The 20433-nt window shown below is 38.6% G+C and overlaps 1 protein-coding gene across 3 annotated transcripts in view; it reads right to left on the bottom strand.

Annotated features, from left to right (window-relative positions):
- The window catches only part of LOC112567036 (staphylococcal nuclease domain-containing protein 1-like), an 87869-nt gene that overhangs the window by 17351 nt on the left and 50085 nt on the right, over positions 1 to 20433 (bottom strand). For all 3 annotated transcript variants that reach the window (XM_025243497.1, XM_025243498.1, XM_025243499.1), the window contains 5 exons: positions 18467 to 18549; positions 13900 to 14083; positions 9473 to 9614; positions 6317 to 6429; positions 1241 to 1429 (listed from right to left, as the gene is read on the bottom strand). In XM_025243497.1, coding sequence (XP_025099282.1) covers positions 1241 to 1429; positions 6317 to 6429; positions 9473 to 9614; positions 13900 to 14083; positions 18467 to 18549 — 711 coding nt within the window. The remainder of the gene's footprint in view (positions 1 to 1240; positions 1430 to 6316; positions 6430 to 9472; positions 9615 to 13899; positions 14084 to 18466; positions 18550 to 20433) is intronic.

Raw genomic sequence — 20433 nt, 5'->3', positions numbered from 1 at the left:
TACCTAAAAGACAGATCTAAATTTCTATGAGAAAGGATTTTGCAAAATTGTCTTAGTTTCTTTATGAATTTTTTTGGAAAAAAAAAACTTTTTAATTTTAAGAAATTTTGATTTAAAACAACTACTAAATACTAAACTACTAAATATTTCTTTAAAAAGCCCTCAAAGAAATGTTTAAATTTGTATGAAGAGAAACTCAACCAAATCGCAGGTCTATATCTCTTGTCGATATAAAGTTATAAGCTTTTGAAGCAAAGAGTTTATAACCAAAACAAGAAACTGAGAAAAAGAGGAAAGAAAAACTGAAAGCTTAATAACTACTGAACTACTAAATATTTTTTATAAAGCTCTCACTGAAAAGTACATAAATAACTAGCATTGCAAGTTCACTCAAATTTATAAACGTTCACATCTAGTCCTGATTACTACTGAGATTTGCAGCAGAAATGAAAACTTTGCTTTATTTTAAAGAAGCTGGCCACATGACTGATGGTGATCTTGACAGCTGAATTTGGTTCACTAAGTTACTTGTTTTAGCTGCTACAACAGTCTAAGAATGTCCTCGTGGTTTTTATTCTTTCGCACGTGGTATTTTGAGAAGCTGTGAGCGTCTGACAGGCACAATGGACATTTAATATATAACGTTAATGTCTTAGAAAGAAAATATCCCAGAACTAGCTTTGAGTTACTGTCAACACTTGTTTACATCCGGAAGCCATGACAGTTGCATTGTGGGATACCCAAACACTTCCAAAGCGTGTTTGTGTGGCAAATGACTCCATCGAGGTCGGCGTTAGTGAATTCTGATTGGCTATATGCAATATAGGCTATATACCTATGCGCCCATATAAGGAAATTTCCAACCCTTTGTCTAGTCTAGAAATGAACTCGAATCATAGTGTCGGACCTTCAATCGGCCTTGACCTAGCCTTTGAAAGGTAACTCAAAGCGCTATCAAACGGTATGCAATGTAACCCAGTTTCTCAAATGGTGGAGTGTATTGCTATGTCCCATTCTCTATTCTTGCTAATTCTGCACTCGGGAAAAGTAAATAGGATATAAGTAGATGTTTTTATTGACAAAATACACAAAAATCTAGAATTTTCTATAGGAAGTCCACTTAGTGAATAGAACAGACTGAACTTTCACAATATGCTATAATCTCCAATTGGCTAAAAAGCAAAAATTTCAACAATTTTATCCAAGGTGTCTTAAAGATAGAATGAATAAAAATCAATACCTTCAGTCTTCCTGATTTTGCTTGTTCTTGTGCCTTCATAAGGGCTGAAAAGTGAGGAGAGCGCTCTGCTGTGAAGTGTACTTTTGCCAGTCCTGCTTCCACCAGGGCCACAGATAAATTCATTCCATCAACAAACAACCATCCAATAAAGTTTCCACCTTTGTCAATTGCCTCCACTTCTACCTCCACCTGTCCAAAATGGAATCATATCAGGTTCTGAACTGTCGATGATGCAGATGCTTACAGTGTTTATCCAATCAATGAGCTTAATCAGAAAATTTATTCTTAAATCAAATTAGGTTTTCATCACCATATAAAACAAGAAGGAAAAGGGGGTTGGGGCTAAAAGGAGCACAAAGTTTTCTAGTTAAAAGATGGTTGTAGATCTACATAAAAGTGGTCAGTAGTAGTAGTAATAATAAATTTATCTGAACACTGAAAAGTGTGCATTTACAACATTCTCAAATTACTAATAACCCTAGGTGGTTATTTTTTTTTTACATTCGTTATAGCCCCCTTTTCTTGGAGGTGGGGTGGGGGAAGAGGGTTACAGACAGTGGTTTTAAGTAGATATGTGCCTTTGAACAGAAAGCCTTTGTCTTAAGTGTACAACAGTGAGCCCATTCACCATCTACAATAGCAGCCCCACAGTCCATGTTTGTTGGTGAGCACGACAAGGTGAAGGACATTGTAGATCACATTCATGCACATTCAGTCTCAAGCACTTCTTTGCTCCAAGTGAAGATTTCAAAAATGGGTGGACATGTGCTGATTATCTTTGGTTGTCCTAATGGACATAATATCGTCTGCATTCTGTAACTAGTCTCTGCTGGGTGACAGTTATTCTCTGAGTGAATGAATGTACCTTGCGGTACATCGGGTATTATCCCCATTCAGAATAAAGAATTTGCTTATTGTGCCCATTTGAGACATGTAAATGATACATTTTTGAGAAAACGGCTGCCACGGATCTGCAGTCGTTGACTTCTTGAAGCGCCAGTCTGTCGCAGTTTCACGTGAAGCAGAACAGTCTCCTCTGAATGATGGGATCAGTGTGATGACAGATGCAAGGCACGCATGTCGAAAAACTTCATATCACACTGATGATGTTACTCTGGTAGTCTTGACCCACAAGGTTTTAAATCTTCAGCACATCATCAGAGGAAGACACATGCACCCAGCGGTACCGGGCAGTAGGTGCGAGAGGATGTATGAAAGTATGAATGCCTCAGATGCCATCATTCAAGAGGATGTTCTCGACCATAACATGGCAATTAATAAGTTAGTGAGAACTAAAGTTATAAGAAACATTAAAGAGGGGTGGCACGTTGCTAAAAGTATGAAAGTTGGGATTAAAAAAAAACCTGGCGCAAGGTAGAAAAGCGAACCTCGGCAAGACGTGGCGCCCTCAGCTCAGTGACAAGACAGAAGGTCAGGGATCATATTTATTGGTATATTAATAGTGACCCTGTGAGACTAAGGCAAACATCCATGACAAGTGTAAGCAAGCCTCACCATACAGGCAATCGTAATGTTTACCATCTCTAATAGTGCTAACTGATCCTGCTGCTGTCAAGCTTCTGAGTGATTTTCTCATGGCCATGTCCTCTATAAACATCCAGAGGACTATGGCCGTCTAAAGACACATTTTATGTTGAAAGTTTTAATAATGTGTCTGGTCCATCTACTTAAGTGTGTTCACATTACAAACACGAGGCACTATGACATGCCCATAGGTCTTGCTGTTTGAGACTGAAATGAACATGTTGCTAGCGCTTCTACTTCATATTACAACAAAGCAGGTGTACAGCACAACTGGAGACTGTGCAGGTGATACGTGGCAACATGCAAATAGATCGCCAAGTGGCCCCGAGCGTCACTGTTGCTACCTGTTACCCGGATTCTGAATGTTACGTAAATCATGAGATGAAGGGGGAAGGTGTTTGAAACTGTGCAAATAAATTAAATGAATTTCAGTTGCAAACTGTATTTTTGCTATTATTGTTGCTCTTTTTTTCCTCTCTTACTTGTTTTTGTTGGGTTGTCCAAACTGAAACAAACCACACCAGAGCCAAACTAACGGCGGTGTATTTCAAGCTCTGCCCTTGTGCTTCCAGCCTCGGGGGATTGGTTTTTTTACGCGGTGCCAGCAACTGAGGCTATATTACGCAAGCAGCCAGCCCTGTAAACAGATGCTACGTGCAGAGAAAGAACAGCATGTCCGAGACGAGAAATGAACTCTGGGCAGCCAACCTTCACTGTATTTGTGGCAGGCACTAACCGTTGCACCACCGGGCTGCCGCTTCCAGCCTCGGATGCTACTGCACATTTACAGATGACTTCCCAGAAGTATGGACACGACTGTCATTTTCCAGATTCAGAGTGTAAGAAACAGAGTATACATAACAACTAGAAAATAAAATAATAATACTACAGTCTGAACACTAGCCTACATACACGTCGCACTTAAAACTTGGGTGGAATGCACACATAGACCGTACATGTAAGCACGGACTACAGGCCGAATATTGATATCCTCCTCTTATGAGGAAAGAAAGATAAGAGATACAGAAAAAAAAAAAAAAAAAAAAAAAATCAAATAAAAAAAAAAAACAGTTTGAAAATTCAGTTGTTTTTATGTTTATGTCATTTGTGCTGTTCATCCTTCTCTTCTTTATGTATTCTAGTTTTGTTAGTTTGTGGAGAATACACTCAATCCAAACCCTGACAGTATGTTCAGACAGAAGTCGTTTCACCTCAGCGCTCAGACCCTGCAACAAGTACTGGTCGGGTGAGGAAGACGTTTTATTGCCAGGCTCGTCAGCAGTGCCTGTGATCTCTACCTCGCCTATTGTCCGGGTAGTAATTGGAGACGACTGGCCGCTAGCAGTCTGCACCACATGTACTCCTACCTTCCCTTGCACAGGCGATACCACTCACTTCCCGAAGGAGGGACGATATCGGCCTTTAAAGGACAAGGTGTTGTGCCAGGTCACATGGCCAAACCAGACCAGCTGAGGTTGCTTTACCAAGTAGAGGTTTCTGGTGTTCTATAAGTGTGACAACCGTGCTTCTTACAAAGTTATTGGTTTTGTGTTATCTGTATGAGATCTGGAGCAGCTTCCTCAGGCACTTACTCTCAAATGCCTGGGTTCTCCTCTCTGTATTGGTTAGCAGCATCCATGTTTCAGAGCAGGATCAGCACTAAGGGGTTTATGCAGATTGTACTTTGTAGCAAACCCAATGTAATCGCTGTAAAGCCAAGCCTTTGCTGCTGTTGCGATCTTGATGTGAGTATCTGTTGTGAAGCTGCCATCCTTGGAAAGGGTGGCCCCCAAGTATTTAAAGCTGCTTACGTCTTCGAGTCCATGTAGATCTCCACTTTGCTGATGTCAATGATCATAGCTTTGTTCATCTCAGTACTTCATTCCATATGCATTCAAACGGTCAGTCTGTTGGAGTTCTTTGTCAGTATATGCTAACAGTCTGTCATCTGCAAAGCATAGGTTGCAAATTGACCTTCCCCCAATGAAAATGGAAGTGTGGTCATAGTTTGTATTGCACATGTTCTCCAAGATGTTGAACAGCACAGGTGACTGGAGGCACCCTTAACATACACCTATTGTAGTGTGAAAGTAAGTTCCTATTTGGCTATTCAGCAGTACTATGCTTGTTGAGCTATTACATAACACTTAAATGACTTGGACAAGATGACTCTGATGTTTCACATGCCATAGTCCCTCCTGCCAGTCTTTGTTGAAAGTCTTTTTAAAGCCTATGAAGTTGAGATAGAGGTCCCACTGATACTGCAGGTGCTTCTCAATCAGGATGTGACAGTTAAAGATCTGATCAACTGTGCCTCTACCTGGTCTAAAGGCAGCCTGTTCTTCCGCTTGCAGTTCCTCCATGGTTTGTTTGTTTGCGTTTAACGCCATGCCAGCAAAGTACCACTATATCATGGCAACAAAAGGTAATCTTAGCATAACAAAAAGGCAATCTTAACTAAACTAGTTTGGGAAAAAAACTCCCAAGTGATATAACCACAAGGGGTGGTCCCCCAAAAGAAGGATCTTGTCTAGGAAGGATCTAGGAAGTTAGGGTCAAAAGACCCTCAAGGTCCTGTCAGGATATCAAAGCAGAAGGAGCAAGATGGATATAGCAAACAGTGATAGTCTTGTCCAAGGTAACCTGGGCAACAACAGCTTCAAGAGGAGTGGAAAGTGGTATCTGGGTAAACAAAAGGTGGGAGCGAATGAGAAGAGCAGTCCCACCTAAAGGGACATCAGTCTGTGCGTCCTGACGTAAAACTCGAAAGCCTTTGAAGGAAAAAGAGGTGGAAGGTAGGAGAAGAGTCTCCGGCAGTGCTATAATATCAAGAGAGAAATGAGATGCTAGGCATCGGAGTTCTTCAAAGTTGGCTCAGATCCCTCGACAGTTCCACTGAAGGATTGTAGACATGATTTATCTGTGAGGAAAAGACGCAGAGTGCCTCACAGAAACTAAGGGAGAAGAAGAAGAAGAAAGCAGGGGACGGCGGGATGGAGAAGGCGACACTAAACTTCGCTCATCCACATCCATCCCCTGCTCGCCAAGAGAAGCAAAGCGATTAGAAACAGGGATTGACGGTGCTGCTGTGGTAGTCCTGGCAGACTGGGACAGGGCTCTTGGAACAGACCCATGTCATGTCCGTCTGGATAGACAAAGAGGTGGACGGTCGTTTTGTGATAGCTGCTGAGTAGGAAATGGAGCTTGAAGTAGATGGTGCTCCTTTAACTGTCAATGTTATGGTCACTGGCTAGCTTTTGCAAATCCATTCCATATCAAGGGTCGCTTTACTTTGTTGGTAAGATTGTGGGAAAAATATCTAGTTAGATCAAATACTTGAGGAGCTAAAAGTAATGGAGAGGAGGGATATTGCATAACATAATATGCAGCTATAATTATCAACCTAAAGAACTAAGTTTGATTCTTCCTTCTAACTGTAAAATGCTTAGTAATAATTTGAAGTTTGTGTGTAGACATAGTATTTTAATTATCATCTTTCATCCAAGATAGTAAGACAAGAACACATCTTACTTCACGATGCAGGCAAAGTTCTTTAGTATAGAGCAAAGCATCCTCTCCAAAAGGATCTCCAGCCATGATCTGACCTCCCTGAACCTGGCGACTTCCCTTTGGGCAATCTATACCTATTAAAAAAGACATCAACATCCCAAGTTAAAATAATAGTAACCTTCGAGTACAAAATACTCAAGTCAAACAGGAAAAGCCACAATTCTGAAGATAATTTAATCAAGATTTATATGTCTAACTTCTGGATATAACAGTCCTATACTGCACTTTTACACAGGTAGGTGGGGCATCCTACATCCAAAAGAATGCCTATACCTGTTGATATGTACAAATGAATAAGTCCATTACAGAAATGGTGTTTTACACAGTGCCAGCAACTAAGATTATATCATGGTGAGAAACGGTAACGTTTCATAAAAAAAGGTTAAGACACAAAACCCCAGGTGATATAACATCCTTAACAACAAAAGCCAACACAAGGAACAAAATTATAAAATGGTAGGTTATATGTAAAAACTGTATTGTGGCCTAAATAGCTGCCAACCAACCAGAACCTGAAACCTAAGGACATAAAAACATTAAATCTTAAACTTCCAGGTTTGTAACATTATAAACAATAAAACAGCAAGAATAACATAAAAGAGCAGATAATAGGTACAAGAGGGGTGTTGTGACTTGAAATGTCACCAGAACCGTAAACCAGAATCTAGTTTATCCCTTGCTACTCTTTGGGGAGCATAGGGCCGCAACACCTTTTCAGTGGACCTGGTTTTGGGCAGTCCCCCTCACTTGGGCCCATCTGGTTCGGGCATCCTTTGCCTCACTCTCTACTGTTCCTTTCAAAGTCTGCTTTGACCTCCCATCTCTCCTCTTCCACTGAGGGTTCCAGTCGAGTGCCTGCCTGGCAATGATGTCAACTGGTATGTACAGAATGTGTCTGTAATGATTTACAGTTTGAATTCCAACTTAAATGTATTCATTCAAGTACAGGTAGAACTGTGTGTTCAAGCATAGGTAGAATCACAGCACATTCTGGGGAAGTCGTGTGACGTGTGACACAAGCCCACATTATTACATCACATCGCGACACAGTAAGAATTGTAGATTTTCTTTTGGACATATAATTCTAATCTTCGAAGAAGTGAAACAATGTGTGATAGTATGTGGATCAATACCATTTAATCCAGGTAGGGATTGCAGTTAGTTGGTGTCACCTTAGCAATCATCTTAGCTACCTAGGTGCTAATGGCCTGATTGGCCGTACAAATGGGGTGGAAATTAAAGTTGCGGTACGTTTCCCTGGATTCAGCAGAAATCTGTGTATGAGGACAGACCTCCAAAGAATTGGCAATATGTTTACAATGGACACTTACACCTTTCCTACCGAAGGGTAGTGCTGAGTCAACATCTTCTCTACTAAAGAGTAGCATTGAAATATTTTTTCCTGGAACACTCCATAACAATGCTGCTCTGCAAGTTGTGAACCACAGTTGTGTTGTCTTGGACTTCTAATATTTTGTTTCAGGTGAACTTCAGTGTTAATATTTCGCCGGCTTTGGATACACTTGATTAATCCGCCAATCATTGTCTTGGGTGAGCACCTGTATTAACTGCTCACTCGTTTCGCATATAAATCCACATCGGATACAGCCTACCGATCGTCACCTCGGTGAACTGCTGTGTTGAGTGTCAACCTAACTTATAATCCACTGGATAACAGTCTGTGCGAAACATATGTACCAACGATTCACTATCTTGGATATAATGCCGTGATCGCCGCATCAGTATCACCTGACTGCTTAACCCGGATTGTCAAGACCGTTCTGTTCAACTGTCCTTGTTGACGATGTTCCCAAGGTATGTGAAGCAGTCTGTTTCCAGGATGTTCTCTCCTTGAAAATGGACTGGGAGTTTCTGGTTGTTGTTGATCTCATCACTTCAGTTTTCTTCCTGTTGACTTTTAAGCCAGTCTTCTCTGCTTCCTCTGTTAGCTTACTCAGTTTGGCTAGTACAAGCTGCTGCCGATGAGACAGAAGACTAATTTCATCGGCAAAGTCGAGGTCCTCTAGCTGTTTGGTGAAGGTCCACTGGATACTGGTGGTGGCGTCTGGGGTTGTCTTGTGCATAATTCAGTCTAGTTAGCTGGAGTTTTATGCTGTGCCAGCAACTAGGGCTATATCAACAAAAGGTATTATTAACTTTAAAAAGTTTAGGGACAAAACCTCCAGAGTGATATTGCCATAACATTCTTTAAAAAGTCAACACAAGAACTAAACAATATGTAAAAAAGTGGGCACAGTATAAAAAGGAGTGGCGAAGCCCAAAAAGGCCACTAACAAACCAAAAGACAACAGTCATCAGGATATAAAATTTCTTAAATCTCATGTTAAAGTCCTATCCTCCTTAAAAATGTAAAGATTGCTGATAATGGGAAACCCATCAGGGATCTCAGCCTCCAGGATCCCATCCTCCCCCAACATGGGTCGCCCTAAACGAGATACCAGATTTCGTGTGTATGTGTTGAATGGCTGCTTCTTCCTTCCACTCCAGTCTCTGGAAGAGGGAATGTGAGAATTGGCATAGTGGGCACTTATGAACAATCAGAAGTCGTATAGCCAGTCTTGCCGCAGCGAAAACAACGGGTTTGGGATTTGCAGAAGCTAGCCAGTGACCATAACACTGACAGTTAAAGCAGTTCAAGGAAGGAATGAATACAGAATATATATAAATACCAACCCTCAATGGTCAGGTATCTTTGGGGGTGGGGTGGGGGGGGGGAATGGTTAGAAGCAGAGTATTTGTAGAAACAGATTTCCCATCCTTCTTTAAGTTGACTCTCTGCACAACAGAAACCCTTTGGGATACCAGTTCTGACCTGATGTCAACTGCTTTCCATCCTATCAATGCAGGGCATCTGAGGCTTTTAGGTTGGCATGCTGGATGAGTAATTGTGCAGAGCACAAGCGCTTGACTGAAGAAAAACCAATAGAAGAAATGTTTTTGATGTATCTCTTATCTTTGTGGCCTTCTTTAACCACGCTATTTTTGTCATGCAGGGTGACCCATGTTGGGGGAAGTTTTCAACATTTGTTTTTCACTTAAAGTTCACAAATAGTACAATAAGAAGTGGATATAATGACACAATTAGTTAAAAATCACCTGAAATGAGAAATGTAATAAGGCAAGTTTCTCGAGGCAAAAAGAGACGGAGCCTTGAACCACTTGCAACAAATTCCACCACTGCCTCCGCTCTCCCTGCTCTCTGAAGGAATGGAAGGAACTGCTTTGCTTTAGGAACATCCTGCAAAAAGATAAATAAAAGTTCTTAACAATGTAGTGAAACAAATTTCATTTTAATCCATTTTTGGATAAAATACATAAATAATTCAGCTCAAGAATCTTAAAACATCTCTACCTAAATCAACTGCTTTTCATCTGACCAGTACATGCTGTCTTCTGTCACCAACACAGTAACATTTCTCACCAGCATTTAAGCTATGACGTAACAAAGCAGTGGAACTCTGCAATTTAGTAAAGTCTTTTAAAAGTGCATTAAAAACATATCTTTTACATGAGCACTGCTCCTAAACATGGTCCATTACTAACCTGTTCTCTATACCTTTGCTTTATACATCTTAAGGCCAGACACCGGTCGAAAAAAAAAAGTGTTTTGTTTCACGGGATAGCGCGGATTTTTTTTTATCAACTATTTACCCTTTGAATGAAGTTTCAAAAAATGGTTTTACTGCACTCGTCGCGCTATCGGTTGCCATGGAAACAATCCAAAATGGCGCCCAAACAAACATTTTAAAAAGCTTATAACTTCGTCAATTTTGTGAGTAGACTCAAAATTCTGTTTGAAATAGTTACCTAAGTAAGAGCTACAAACGTAGGAGGGGGATTTTGCAAAATCGGCTTAGTTTTTTTTTAATGAATTTTTTTGTGAAACAGTGTGTTAAATTTTAAGAAATTTTGATTTAAAATGGTATAACTACCAAACTACTACATATTTCGTAAAAAGCTCTACTACAAATGTTTAAATTTGTATGAAGAAAAGCTCAACCAAATTGCAGGACTATATCTCTTGTCAATAAGAAGTTATAAGCTTTTGAAATGAGCTGTCTATAACCAAAACAAGAAACTGAGAAAACGAGGAAAGAAAAACTAAAAGCTTAGTAACTACTAAACTACTCAATATATTTTAAAAAGCTCTCACTTTAGGCATGTACAACATGTCAATATAAAGTTATAAGCTTTTGAAGTAAACAAGCTTGCTAAAACAAGAAGCTGAAAAGGTGAGGGAAAACAAAGTGAAAGCTTAGTAACTACTAAACCACTAATTATTTTTTTAAAAACTCTCACTTAAATGTTTAAATATGTATAAAGAAACCTTCAACCAAATTTTAGGCCTGTATCACATGTCAATATAAAGTTATAGGGATTTTAAGTAAACAAACTGTAACAAAAACAATGAACGGAAAAAGCGAGAACAGAAAGTTCAAGCTTAGTAACTTTGTTTTATCTAAGCCTTTCATGTAATTTACCTGTTGAATGAAAAATATAACCATCTTTCAATGTGTTACTACATATAACTTTAACATAACTAATAAAATTAATTATTTTATTCACTTTTAGAAAAGTCAACATGGTTGTGTTGTGTACCCAAATGCTGACCAGGCTTCAGAGAAGTACACAGTAATAAAAACAATGGTGTTTGCAAACATTGAGCAACACAGTTATAGGTTTAGTTAGTTATATAAAAGTTCAGTGTCCATTAGCTTAATAGTTTTTGCTATCTTTGGTCTTTTGCTATCTAACATTTAGTGATGCTGTCACATATTGCTTCCAATTTTTGTGAGCATCTACTGAAGTAGCAGCGTTAGTAGGAAACACTCTCATCTTTATTAGCCTTCAGTTGCAGAGTGATGGGATGAACATTAATTAAAGAAATTATTTCAAAAGCTTATAGGGGAGTATAACCAATTCTTGCAGCCCTATGCTCCTCTGGGGGCGAATAGGAATAAGAAGAAGAATAACCTATTCATGAAATCTAGAGATACATCATTGAGTGCACCAGAATTTAAGCACTTGCTCATGTTCTGTTCCTCTGTATGCTAGGATTATTTTATGAATTACCTCTGTAGTCACATGGATTAAAGATGTTTGATTTTTGTGGCTAGGTGGTATCTTATTTTCTGTCAAAGATTTCTGGGAAAAGCACCAGCTGTCTGGCCTTTTAGGGGGCTGACAATGATGTGCTCTCTGCACACTGAATGGCTTCAAACTTGACTAGATAGCATTTTCATTGTTTGTTAGGAATGTTATACATAATTGTCTTCACATTCTATTTGTTACATTTGGTTTGAGTAAGACAATCCAACCCCCACCCAACCTTTGTTATCTGTGCAAATGATGTAAAGCTCTGTTTCCTTACATTCCTGACAAAGTACATAAATAACTAGCATTGCAAGTTCACTCAAATTTGTAAATGTTCACATCTAGTCCTGATTACTACCGAGATTTGCAGCAGAAATCAAAACTTCGCTTTATTTTCAGCTCGCTTACCACATGACTAATGGTGATTTCGACAGTAGAATTCGGTTCACTAAGTTACTTTTTTTAGCTGCTACGACGGTCTAAGAACGTCCACGTGGTTCTTATTCTTTCGCACGTGGTATTGTGAGAAGAAATGAGCGTCTGACAGGCACAATGAACATTTAATATATAGCGTTAATGTTTTAGAAAGAAAATATCCCAGAACTAGCTTTGAATTACTGTCGACATTGTTTACATCCGGAGGCCATGACAGTTGCCTTGTGGGATACCCGAACCCTTCCGAAGCGTGTTCGTGTGACCTATGACCTCGTCTAGGTCGGCATTAGAGAATTCTGATTGGCTATATGCAAAGTATGTTACGCATGCATCCATATAAGGAAATTTCCGACCCTTTGTGTGGTCTAGAAAAGAGCCTGTATCATAGCGTGGGGCCTTCTATGGGTTCTGACACAGCCTTTGTTTGAAAATTCACGTCATGACCTTTCGACCGATATACGATGTGACACAGTTTCCCACGTGGTAGAGTGTGTTGCTATGTTCCAAACATTCTCTATTCTCGCTAATTCTGCGCTCGGGAAAAGTAAATAGGATAGAAGTAGAAGTTTTCATTGACAAAATAGACATATTTCTAGATTGTTCTATGAAAAACCACTTGGTGAGTGGATAGAAACAAAATATACACTTTGATAATATGAAGTAATCTCAAAATGTAAAATTTTTGACAATTTTTCGACTGGTGTCTGGGCTTAAAGAGTCCTGCCTAACATCCCTTTGTTGATTGCTTTTCAGCAAACTCCTTGTTATTGTTACATTTGTGTCTTTTATACTTTATCTTTCTCACTGCCCAACTTTTTGTTCCTTCATGTTCTACATTAACCTAGTTTTTGTATTAAGCACTTATTGCATGTTTCTATAACAGCATAATTCTGTGCTAATTGAACATAATTAATATTTTGTGGAAAGTCTGTAGCAGTTTAATTTAAACAACCTAACCATAATCTAGTCCATGACTCCCCATCACAAAATGAGTCCAATCAGCATATGTGCTCACAGAAAAACCAACAGAATACTAAACACTTTCATACCCCCTTGTCCAAGCAAAATAGGAATTGAGTGGAGTGGTACATCAACAATCAAAGTGTGATCACTGTTTTCTAAAATGTGTTCCCTACCCCACACACATTCATCAATGTCGCTTACTAAGTCATCAGCAGTGTTATTCTTCTCAAAATACTCTGTATTTTCCAAGTCTTAATTGTTCTAAATGTGGAAAAGTTGAAGATAGACTGGAATTAAATAAAGCTAATTTTCCATTAGTCAGATGCCCTTTTGCCAGTTTCTTGCTTTGTGCAGCACTTTTGAAAGTGTGAAGAAAGACTTATGGAAGCAGTGTGCTGCCTCCCCAATTGCTCAGTGCATTTCTTCTTGTCACCAAGGACAAATCAGTATTTAATTATTCCATTAGATAGGGTCTGAATTAACCACCAGATCTGCTTCCTCATAAGCTTTTACAGACAGATCATATTAATATTTGAAAATACAGCCTCCGAGGGTTCTGACAAAGATACAGTACCAAACATCATTCGAATTTTGACATTTTCCTGCGCGAATCAGGACCGACTGCCATGGGGTACCTTGATTAAAATATATTTAAGACACTTTCTCATTTCTAATTTAACACCACAGTGTATTTCCCTGTTAGATTAATGACCAGCAAATTCTTTTCAATGAAACAGTATAATTGCACAAAGTTAACACTAATCAACTTTCCAGGCCTCTGCCACCACACTGCTGTTGTTTTTCAAGGATGCCATACATTTAGTGATATTAAATAAAAGAGTACATCTCTATGTATATATTTATGTAAATATTATTAACTCAATAATGTTTTAACTTCCTCCAAAACACTTTTTCTAATACTGATAATTTCTAATTCTAATAATTACTAATATTCAAAATACTTTAAATTAGTACAGGTTTATTATTTCAAAAGTTTTGGATAAAGAAATATAAAAAAAATATACACCCACACCAGCAATATCAGCCACTCTGTGAATAGGCGCTTCTTTTTTTGAAAATATTCCGACACATTTCTTTTGTGCTCGTGCCTCAGCAGCCAGTAATTCATCATAGTGTGATGAACGTTGATCATCATCTTGCTTGTATCGGATCACAGTGGCCAAACCCTTGCTCACCAATGCTTCTGCAATATTGCTAGAATGAAAAGACAAAGCAATAAAAAAAAACTACTTTCATTTTTACCTGAATAGTTTTGGATATATAAATATATTTGTTTTATGTATAAAATAAATATTAAACCACATATGCTGTCAATGCATGTTTAGACCAAATAAAATCATTTACTTGAAATATTAACTTAATATTATTAAGTTAAATTAATAAACTGAAATGAATAAATAAGTGCTCTCTAGCAGTAGCAGATTATATTTGTATAAATCAAAGTATTTAAAAAATACTGATGTAACATATTTCAAAAAACATTTTTAGCATTTTCTTTAAACTACTTCAAATACTAGCATGCAAGACTACATGCAGTTTCTAAAACAAATTTTCCTACTATTTTAAAGACCAACCCAATTGATGACACACCACAGTCAAGACTCCTTTGATCTTGCTCTTAGCATGAAAACCGCAAGAAGAAACAAGAATCTTGGGAAATTAAATAAAAAAACCTCCTCGCCTGTTCAAATCTCCATTTGGGTGGGCCTGAAACTGTGTGATGTCAGCATGGCTGATGCAAGTTGCCCAAAAAATACCGAATCACAAAAGCCCAAGAGTAGATATGGAAGCTATTGTGTCATTGAATGCACAGGAAAACATGACAGGTTAGTGTGCACACATTCCCAAAGGATTTATCATTGAGAAGACAATAGATCAACTTTATTTGTAAGAGTTGTCTTCACTGCATCTGCATAGTACTCTGTGATATGTAAATGCCATTTTGCTATCGATTGTTAGCTAGTAATGTATATGCTGAAAACAACATGACGTACCGCAACAGCATCTTCTTCCAGGGTCTGTGCCAACTATGCAGAAGTATGCTTTTTTCGTTTTTCAACACAAAGTAGCTACACTGGAAGTTATCTTGATAAATGTACCTCAAACTCATCTTTCGTCTTCTTTACGGACGCACTGTCTGTTCTGCAGGCCTTACAGACTGCCAGAGACAAGAAACTGAACGACCTGTCAACTGCACAGTCGTCTTACAGTGGATTCCTCCCACTGTGCAACGAGCGCAGACACTGCCAAGTCCAAAAAAGCGAAGTCCACCACCTACAGCAAATCCATCATCAAGGCTGCATAATCTGGTCTACTGCAAGAATGTCCTATGCATCAGGCACCGCATTTGGACTGATGATATTGAGGAAGTTACACGGCAAATTGGTGCATGAGCATTCTGGTTTTTCTGTTTTTTTAATCTGTGCAGGTGAAAGTTTCTCACTCTCTTTTTTACTGTTATTTACAGTTGTATGAGCAACTATGGCCATATAAATAAGCAAATCAGACCCAGTGGTAAATTTTTAAACTTGAGGCTTTTATGACAATACATAAATGGACAAATATTACCTGTAGGGGTCCCCTAGTTGCAAAATCTGACAAACATAGATGATGTTTACCACAATAGGTGTGGCATGGTGTTGTCATTCTTCATCGTTTGCTGCCTGAGCATATTGTGTTTGGGGTTTTGAAGCTTTGCAACTCTCAAGTTCAAACATGTAAAGTTTTATACCTTCAAGACTACAGAAAAGCATGTTACATTCTTCTTTGATACAAGAGCACAATAAATGAAGATCATCTGATAAACTCGATGTATTGCTCCATCTTCTGGCCATTATATGTTTACCGAGACAGCCTGGACACCATCAGCTGTGAACATTGCATGTTTTATGCGTGCAGGAGTCAGACAAGTTACTCTGGTATAACATTCCATCCACCTGGTTGATGCTAGTTTGTAGGTGTTTGTATATATGTAATTGTGCTTTACTTGGGGTACACTGCCATACCACAGTACCTCTGCATTAGATCCCTACACCTCACCATGCTTAAAAGAAAAAAAAAAAAAAAATGATCGCAGCACATGTATTACAAGTCTTCTCTCATCAAAATCAAATAAACTCTAATTCAGGGGTCGGCAAAGTTTTCTCTCTGCAGGCCAGTCTCAAAATTCTAAGCTATTCGGTGGGCCTGTTAAATACCAAAAACCCACATCAGGTGACTACACAAAAAAATAAAACCTAGTGATGATGGAATGAACAACAAGGGAGTACATAATGGTGTTCACTTAGTGAATTTATTGTGTAAGGTGAAGCTGTTTGAATTTGCTCATAATAAAACTTTAAAACCAGCCTTTCCTTTGAATGCAGCTTCCCCCAATCCTCTCCAAAGACTACATCAGACATGTCAACCATGTTATTTATCTTCGTACTTTGTCTATGTTAGAATGTTACGTGCTGCCAATTTCGAATGCTATAGTACTCGATAAATTAAATTTCAATCAAATTAGGTTAGGCTGAATAAAAATAAAATGAAATAAGTGGATTTCACGGTCTGGCACACAGACCTGTCCAAAGATGTCCACGGGCTGTTGTTTCCCCACCTCTGCCCATAACTCATTTAATACAAACAAAAACAACACAATAAGACCTACAATGAAGACAACCATTGCTTACACTGTTTTAAAGAGAATTTTTTAACATTTAAGTGATGTGATTTGCAAGAAATAAGATAGCACTTTATTTACCCCATAGGACAATTCAATGTGAAAGTACAAAAAAATACAACATATCCATATTCCACCAAGCAGTTTAGACAGCTGCATTCATTTGCATACAGTAGCATTCAAAAGTTGCATGGCTGAAACAACAAAGGACAGCCTCAATCTGTTAATACACAGAATGGCAACCTGTAAAAACAGATAAACAAGGAGAAAAGCATACTCTCTATGTGTGATCCAAAATAGAGCTGCAGAAATTGCTGGGAGATAGAGAAAGCTTCCGGAGAAGGAAGAGGTGGCCTTAAGCCTTCTTCCCGACAGCTTGAGTGTTGGAATCCCAAATGTCTCTTATTAAAATTAAATCAAACTTTATTGTCTGTCCGAGGAAGTCAAAGACAGAATTTTTTCTTTTGCTCAAAAGCCCAACCCCATATACAAATATAATATGAGAATACACACACACAACATAATGGGCAGACATACATACCTGTACAAGACATTCAACACACATGCACACCTACACCTTCTCATGCATACATGTGAACCTCCTAAGGAGGATGCCAGGTAATACAACAGCCCTATGAGTCCTTGTGCATTTTATTTAGGATGGGATGGCTGCTGGCACGAAGGACTTCTGGAGATGGTTGAAGATGGTCCCCAGGTATTTAAAAGTATGGAAAATTTCCACCTCCTTGATGGGGATGACACTTACAGAACTTGGTGGAAAATTCTAAAAATGTCTTTGGTCTTGCTCACATTAAGTTCCAAGAAATTGTTCTCGCACCAATTCATCCAAAGGCACACCATGGGTATCTATAGACTCACTAAGACAAGAGAGCAGTGCAGTGCCATCAGAAAATTTGACGAGATATTGACCTTCATGGTTAATGGGACAACTGTTAGTACACAGAATAAATAGAAGCGGGGATAAAACCCAGCCTTCGGGTGAGCAGGTGAACATTGTAATGGGGTCAGAAAAAGTGTCGTTGGCAAGTACCATTGCTACTTGTCAACCAAAAAGTGAATGATCTACGACACTAGCTGACGGTCAAAGGAAAACTCATTAATACTTTCATGACCAACAATGTTAAGTCCACTAGTCTCCAGTCATTGAGATGCTGTGCTGAAGCTGTCTTTGGAACTGAAACAATCGTAGAAAATTTCCAAGCAGCAGGGATGGAGAGTGAAAACATAAAGCATTGAAATATGTGTTGAAAAATCACCCCAAATTGATGCACAATACAATGCTGCAAATACCATTTGAACCTGACACCTTGCAAATCTTTACTAACTGAAACAGCTCCACAACTTGTATTTAACGAATTTGAACCCTCTGAACAGGATGAAACAAACTGAGCACATCTTTAATTTTTATGGAGAACTTGTGTCTTGAAACAAGCAAAGAAAGCATTCAGAGCATTAGGTAGGGCCATACTGTCAATGACTGAGACGGAGATTCTGGCTTTAGAGCTCTTAAGCTGATCTTCAACAGTGACAATACTCTTGAGTCCCGGCCAAGCTGCTTGGATATTACCTGTGCCAAACTGAGACTCTTATATTTCACCTTTGGCCTGACAGATAGCATTGCGAACCTATGCACCAGTTTCTTGCCATTGGCAGGACCCATGAAAAACATATATTTTTTTTTATTCAGCACTGCTTTTAAGCTCTTGGTCATCCAAAGTTTGTCGTTAGGGTAAAGCACAAACTCTTTCGATATAATAGTGCTATTGACACAGGAGATGTTTGAGGAGATGGTGTTAATTTTTATACTAAATTAAAATGAAGGATGGTAACTGTAACAGAGAGCGCAAATTATGAAAGTAGATCATGGGGCAAAATAATTAACAAAAAATACTTACATGCCTCCAATTGTCACAGAACAGCAAGTTTTTTCTGGAAAACCCTGGTTGGCTGGCTGTATGTAGTCCACATCCACAGTCACCTGTGTATTTAAGTTGTCAAAACAATTTAGGATAAAGTAAACAACAACCAAAAAAACCACCTTCATGTAGTAAAAAATTATCAACTCTTGATTATTCTAAATCCTGTTTGACATGAAATTCTTACTGCACATTTTTCTATATAATTATAATACAACTCAGCCACATCAATCACATGAGCATAAGAGTGGAAACTGGTTTTACTGGCCTAAAAATGCAAGATCTTAAACTTTTGTGCAATATTCAAAAGAACTATAGCTGATACTGAGGCCCCATACTCCACTAGGGTCTTTAGTACTGACGTGAAAAATAGGAAAAAAGTGAACAATGTTATAATCATAATGGCTGAGTAGGTAGAAGATTGGTTTTAACTATCCAAAATGGTTTTAGTGAATCAGCATAATTCTCCTCCAAACACCCCCCTCCTAATAAAAAAAACCCACACATACACACCACACTCTGCTTTATATTCTACTCACAAAAGATTAAGGGCCAGCTGCAGTTTTGAAATATGGAATAAAAAACATGTACTTAAGTACTTGGAAAACAAAAAGCTGAGAAGTATCCCTACATGCTGTACCTAACGTACCTGTACTTGATTTTATTGCATTCCTTTAACAGCATCACACAATGCTTTTCAAAATGCATGAGCCCGCATTGGACGAGTCATTGAGTCTAAGGATGACTGTGTTAATGCCTTTGGCATATACTTGCTACATGTGTATGAAGAATGACTTAGTGATCTTGAATGGTCTGCTACAAGACTCCAGGGGTGACTTTACTTGTATCTCCCTGACTGGATCAAGCGTCATTGACTATTTTTTTTTATATATTTCTGCTCAGCTTGTTAATTTGAGTCAGACTCTGCATGTGGCATCATGTACTGAATTGAAACATATGCCTGTGGAGTTGTGCCTTACAGTTAGTACTAGCGTACATACAGGAAAAGGCTGTGACAGACCTATCATCATGTTTTAGAAGGAAATTTATATGGTTACCTGAAAGATCAAGTGCATTTGTGGAATGCATTGTCAGATGTTATTCAAGCTTATTTTAAAGAAGCTTTAAATGCTGTTTATTCTGACATAAATGTTGCCCTTTTTAATTTTAATCAAAATATCTGCAAATGTTGCACAGAACAGCCAAGAGGTAGGTGGTCAGAACTGGGAAAGATGGCATGTAGTTTATTTTGGGTTAGATTATCCCAGTGGTGTTGCATGGAATAAAAGCAAGGCATGAAGCCCAAATAAAGACAATGACCTTGTTGCAACCAAGAAGAGCCACATGAATGGTAAGAAGCTGCACCATGAGTGGGTGGTAAAAATGATGTGAAAGGAGAGATTAGACAGATGTCTTAACTCAAGAAAAGTTTTCTTTGTTTGTTTGTGTAAAATGCTGTGCTAGCAACTAGGGCTATATCACGGCAACAAAAGTAATTCTAACTTTAAAGGTTTATGGACAAAGCTTCCCAAGTCTTATTCTTTAACATTCTTTAAAAAGTCAACACAAGAAGTAAACAAAATGTAAAACAGTGGATAAAGTGTAAAAACGGGTGGTGATGCCCTAAAAAGCCACCAACAAACCAAAAATCAAAAGAAAACTATTAGGACATAAAATTTCTTAAATTTGATGGTAAAGTCCTATCCTCCTTAAAAATGTGAAGACTGCTGCCAATCGGGTGGACTTGAACAAGGAAAACTAATAATTCTCTGTAAAAACTGCTGACGGATAGTGTGGAGCTCAGGACAAGCAATCAAAAAATGTATCACATTAAAATTTCCCCATCACCATGGGCAAACAGGTGGTAGTTCACCTTGTAAGAGATGTCCCTATGTGGCATAAGTGTGTCCTTACTTTAGTCTAGCAAGGACCACCTCCTCCCGCCT

This window comes from Pomacea canaliculata, linkage group LG6 (assembly GCF_003073045.1).
Source record: "Pomacea canaliculata isolate SZHN2017 linkage group LG6, ASM307304v1, whole genome shotgun sequence".
In the NCBI taxonomy this organism is placed as follows: Eukaryota; Metazoa; Mollusca; class Gastropoda; order Architaenioglossa; family Ampullariidae; genus Pomacea; species Pomacea canaliculata.
This window is presented reverse-complemented; position numbering and strand designations above follow the sequence as displayed.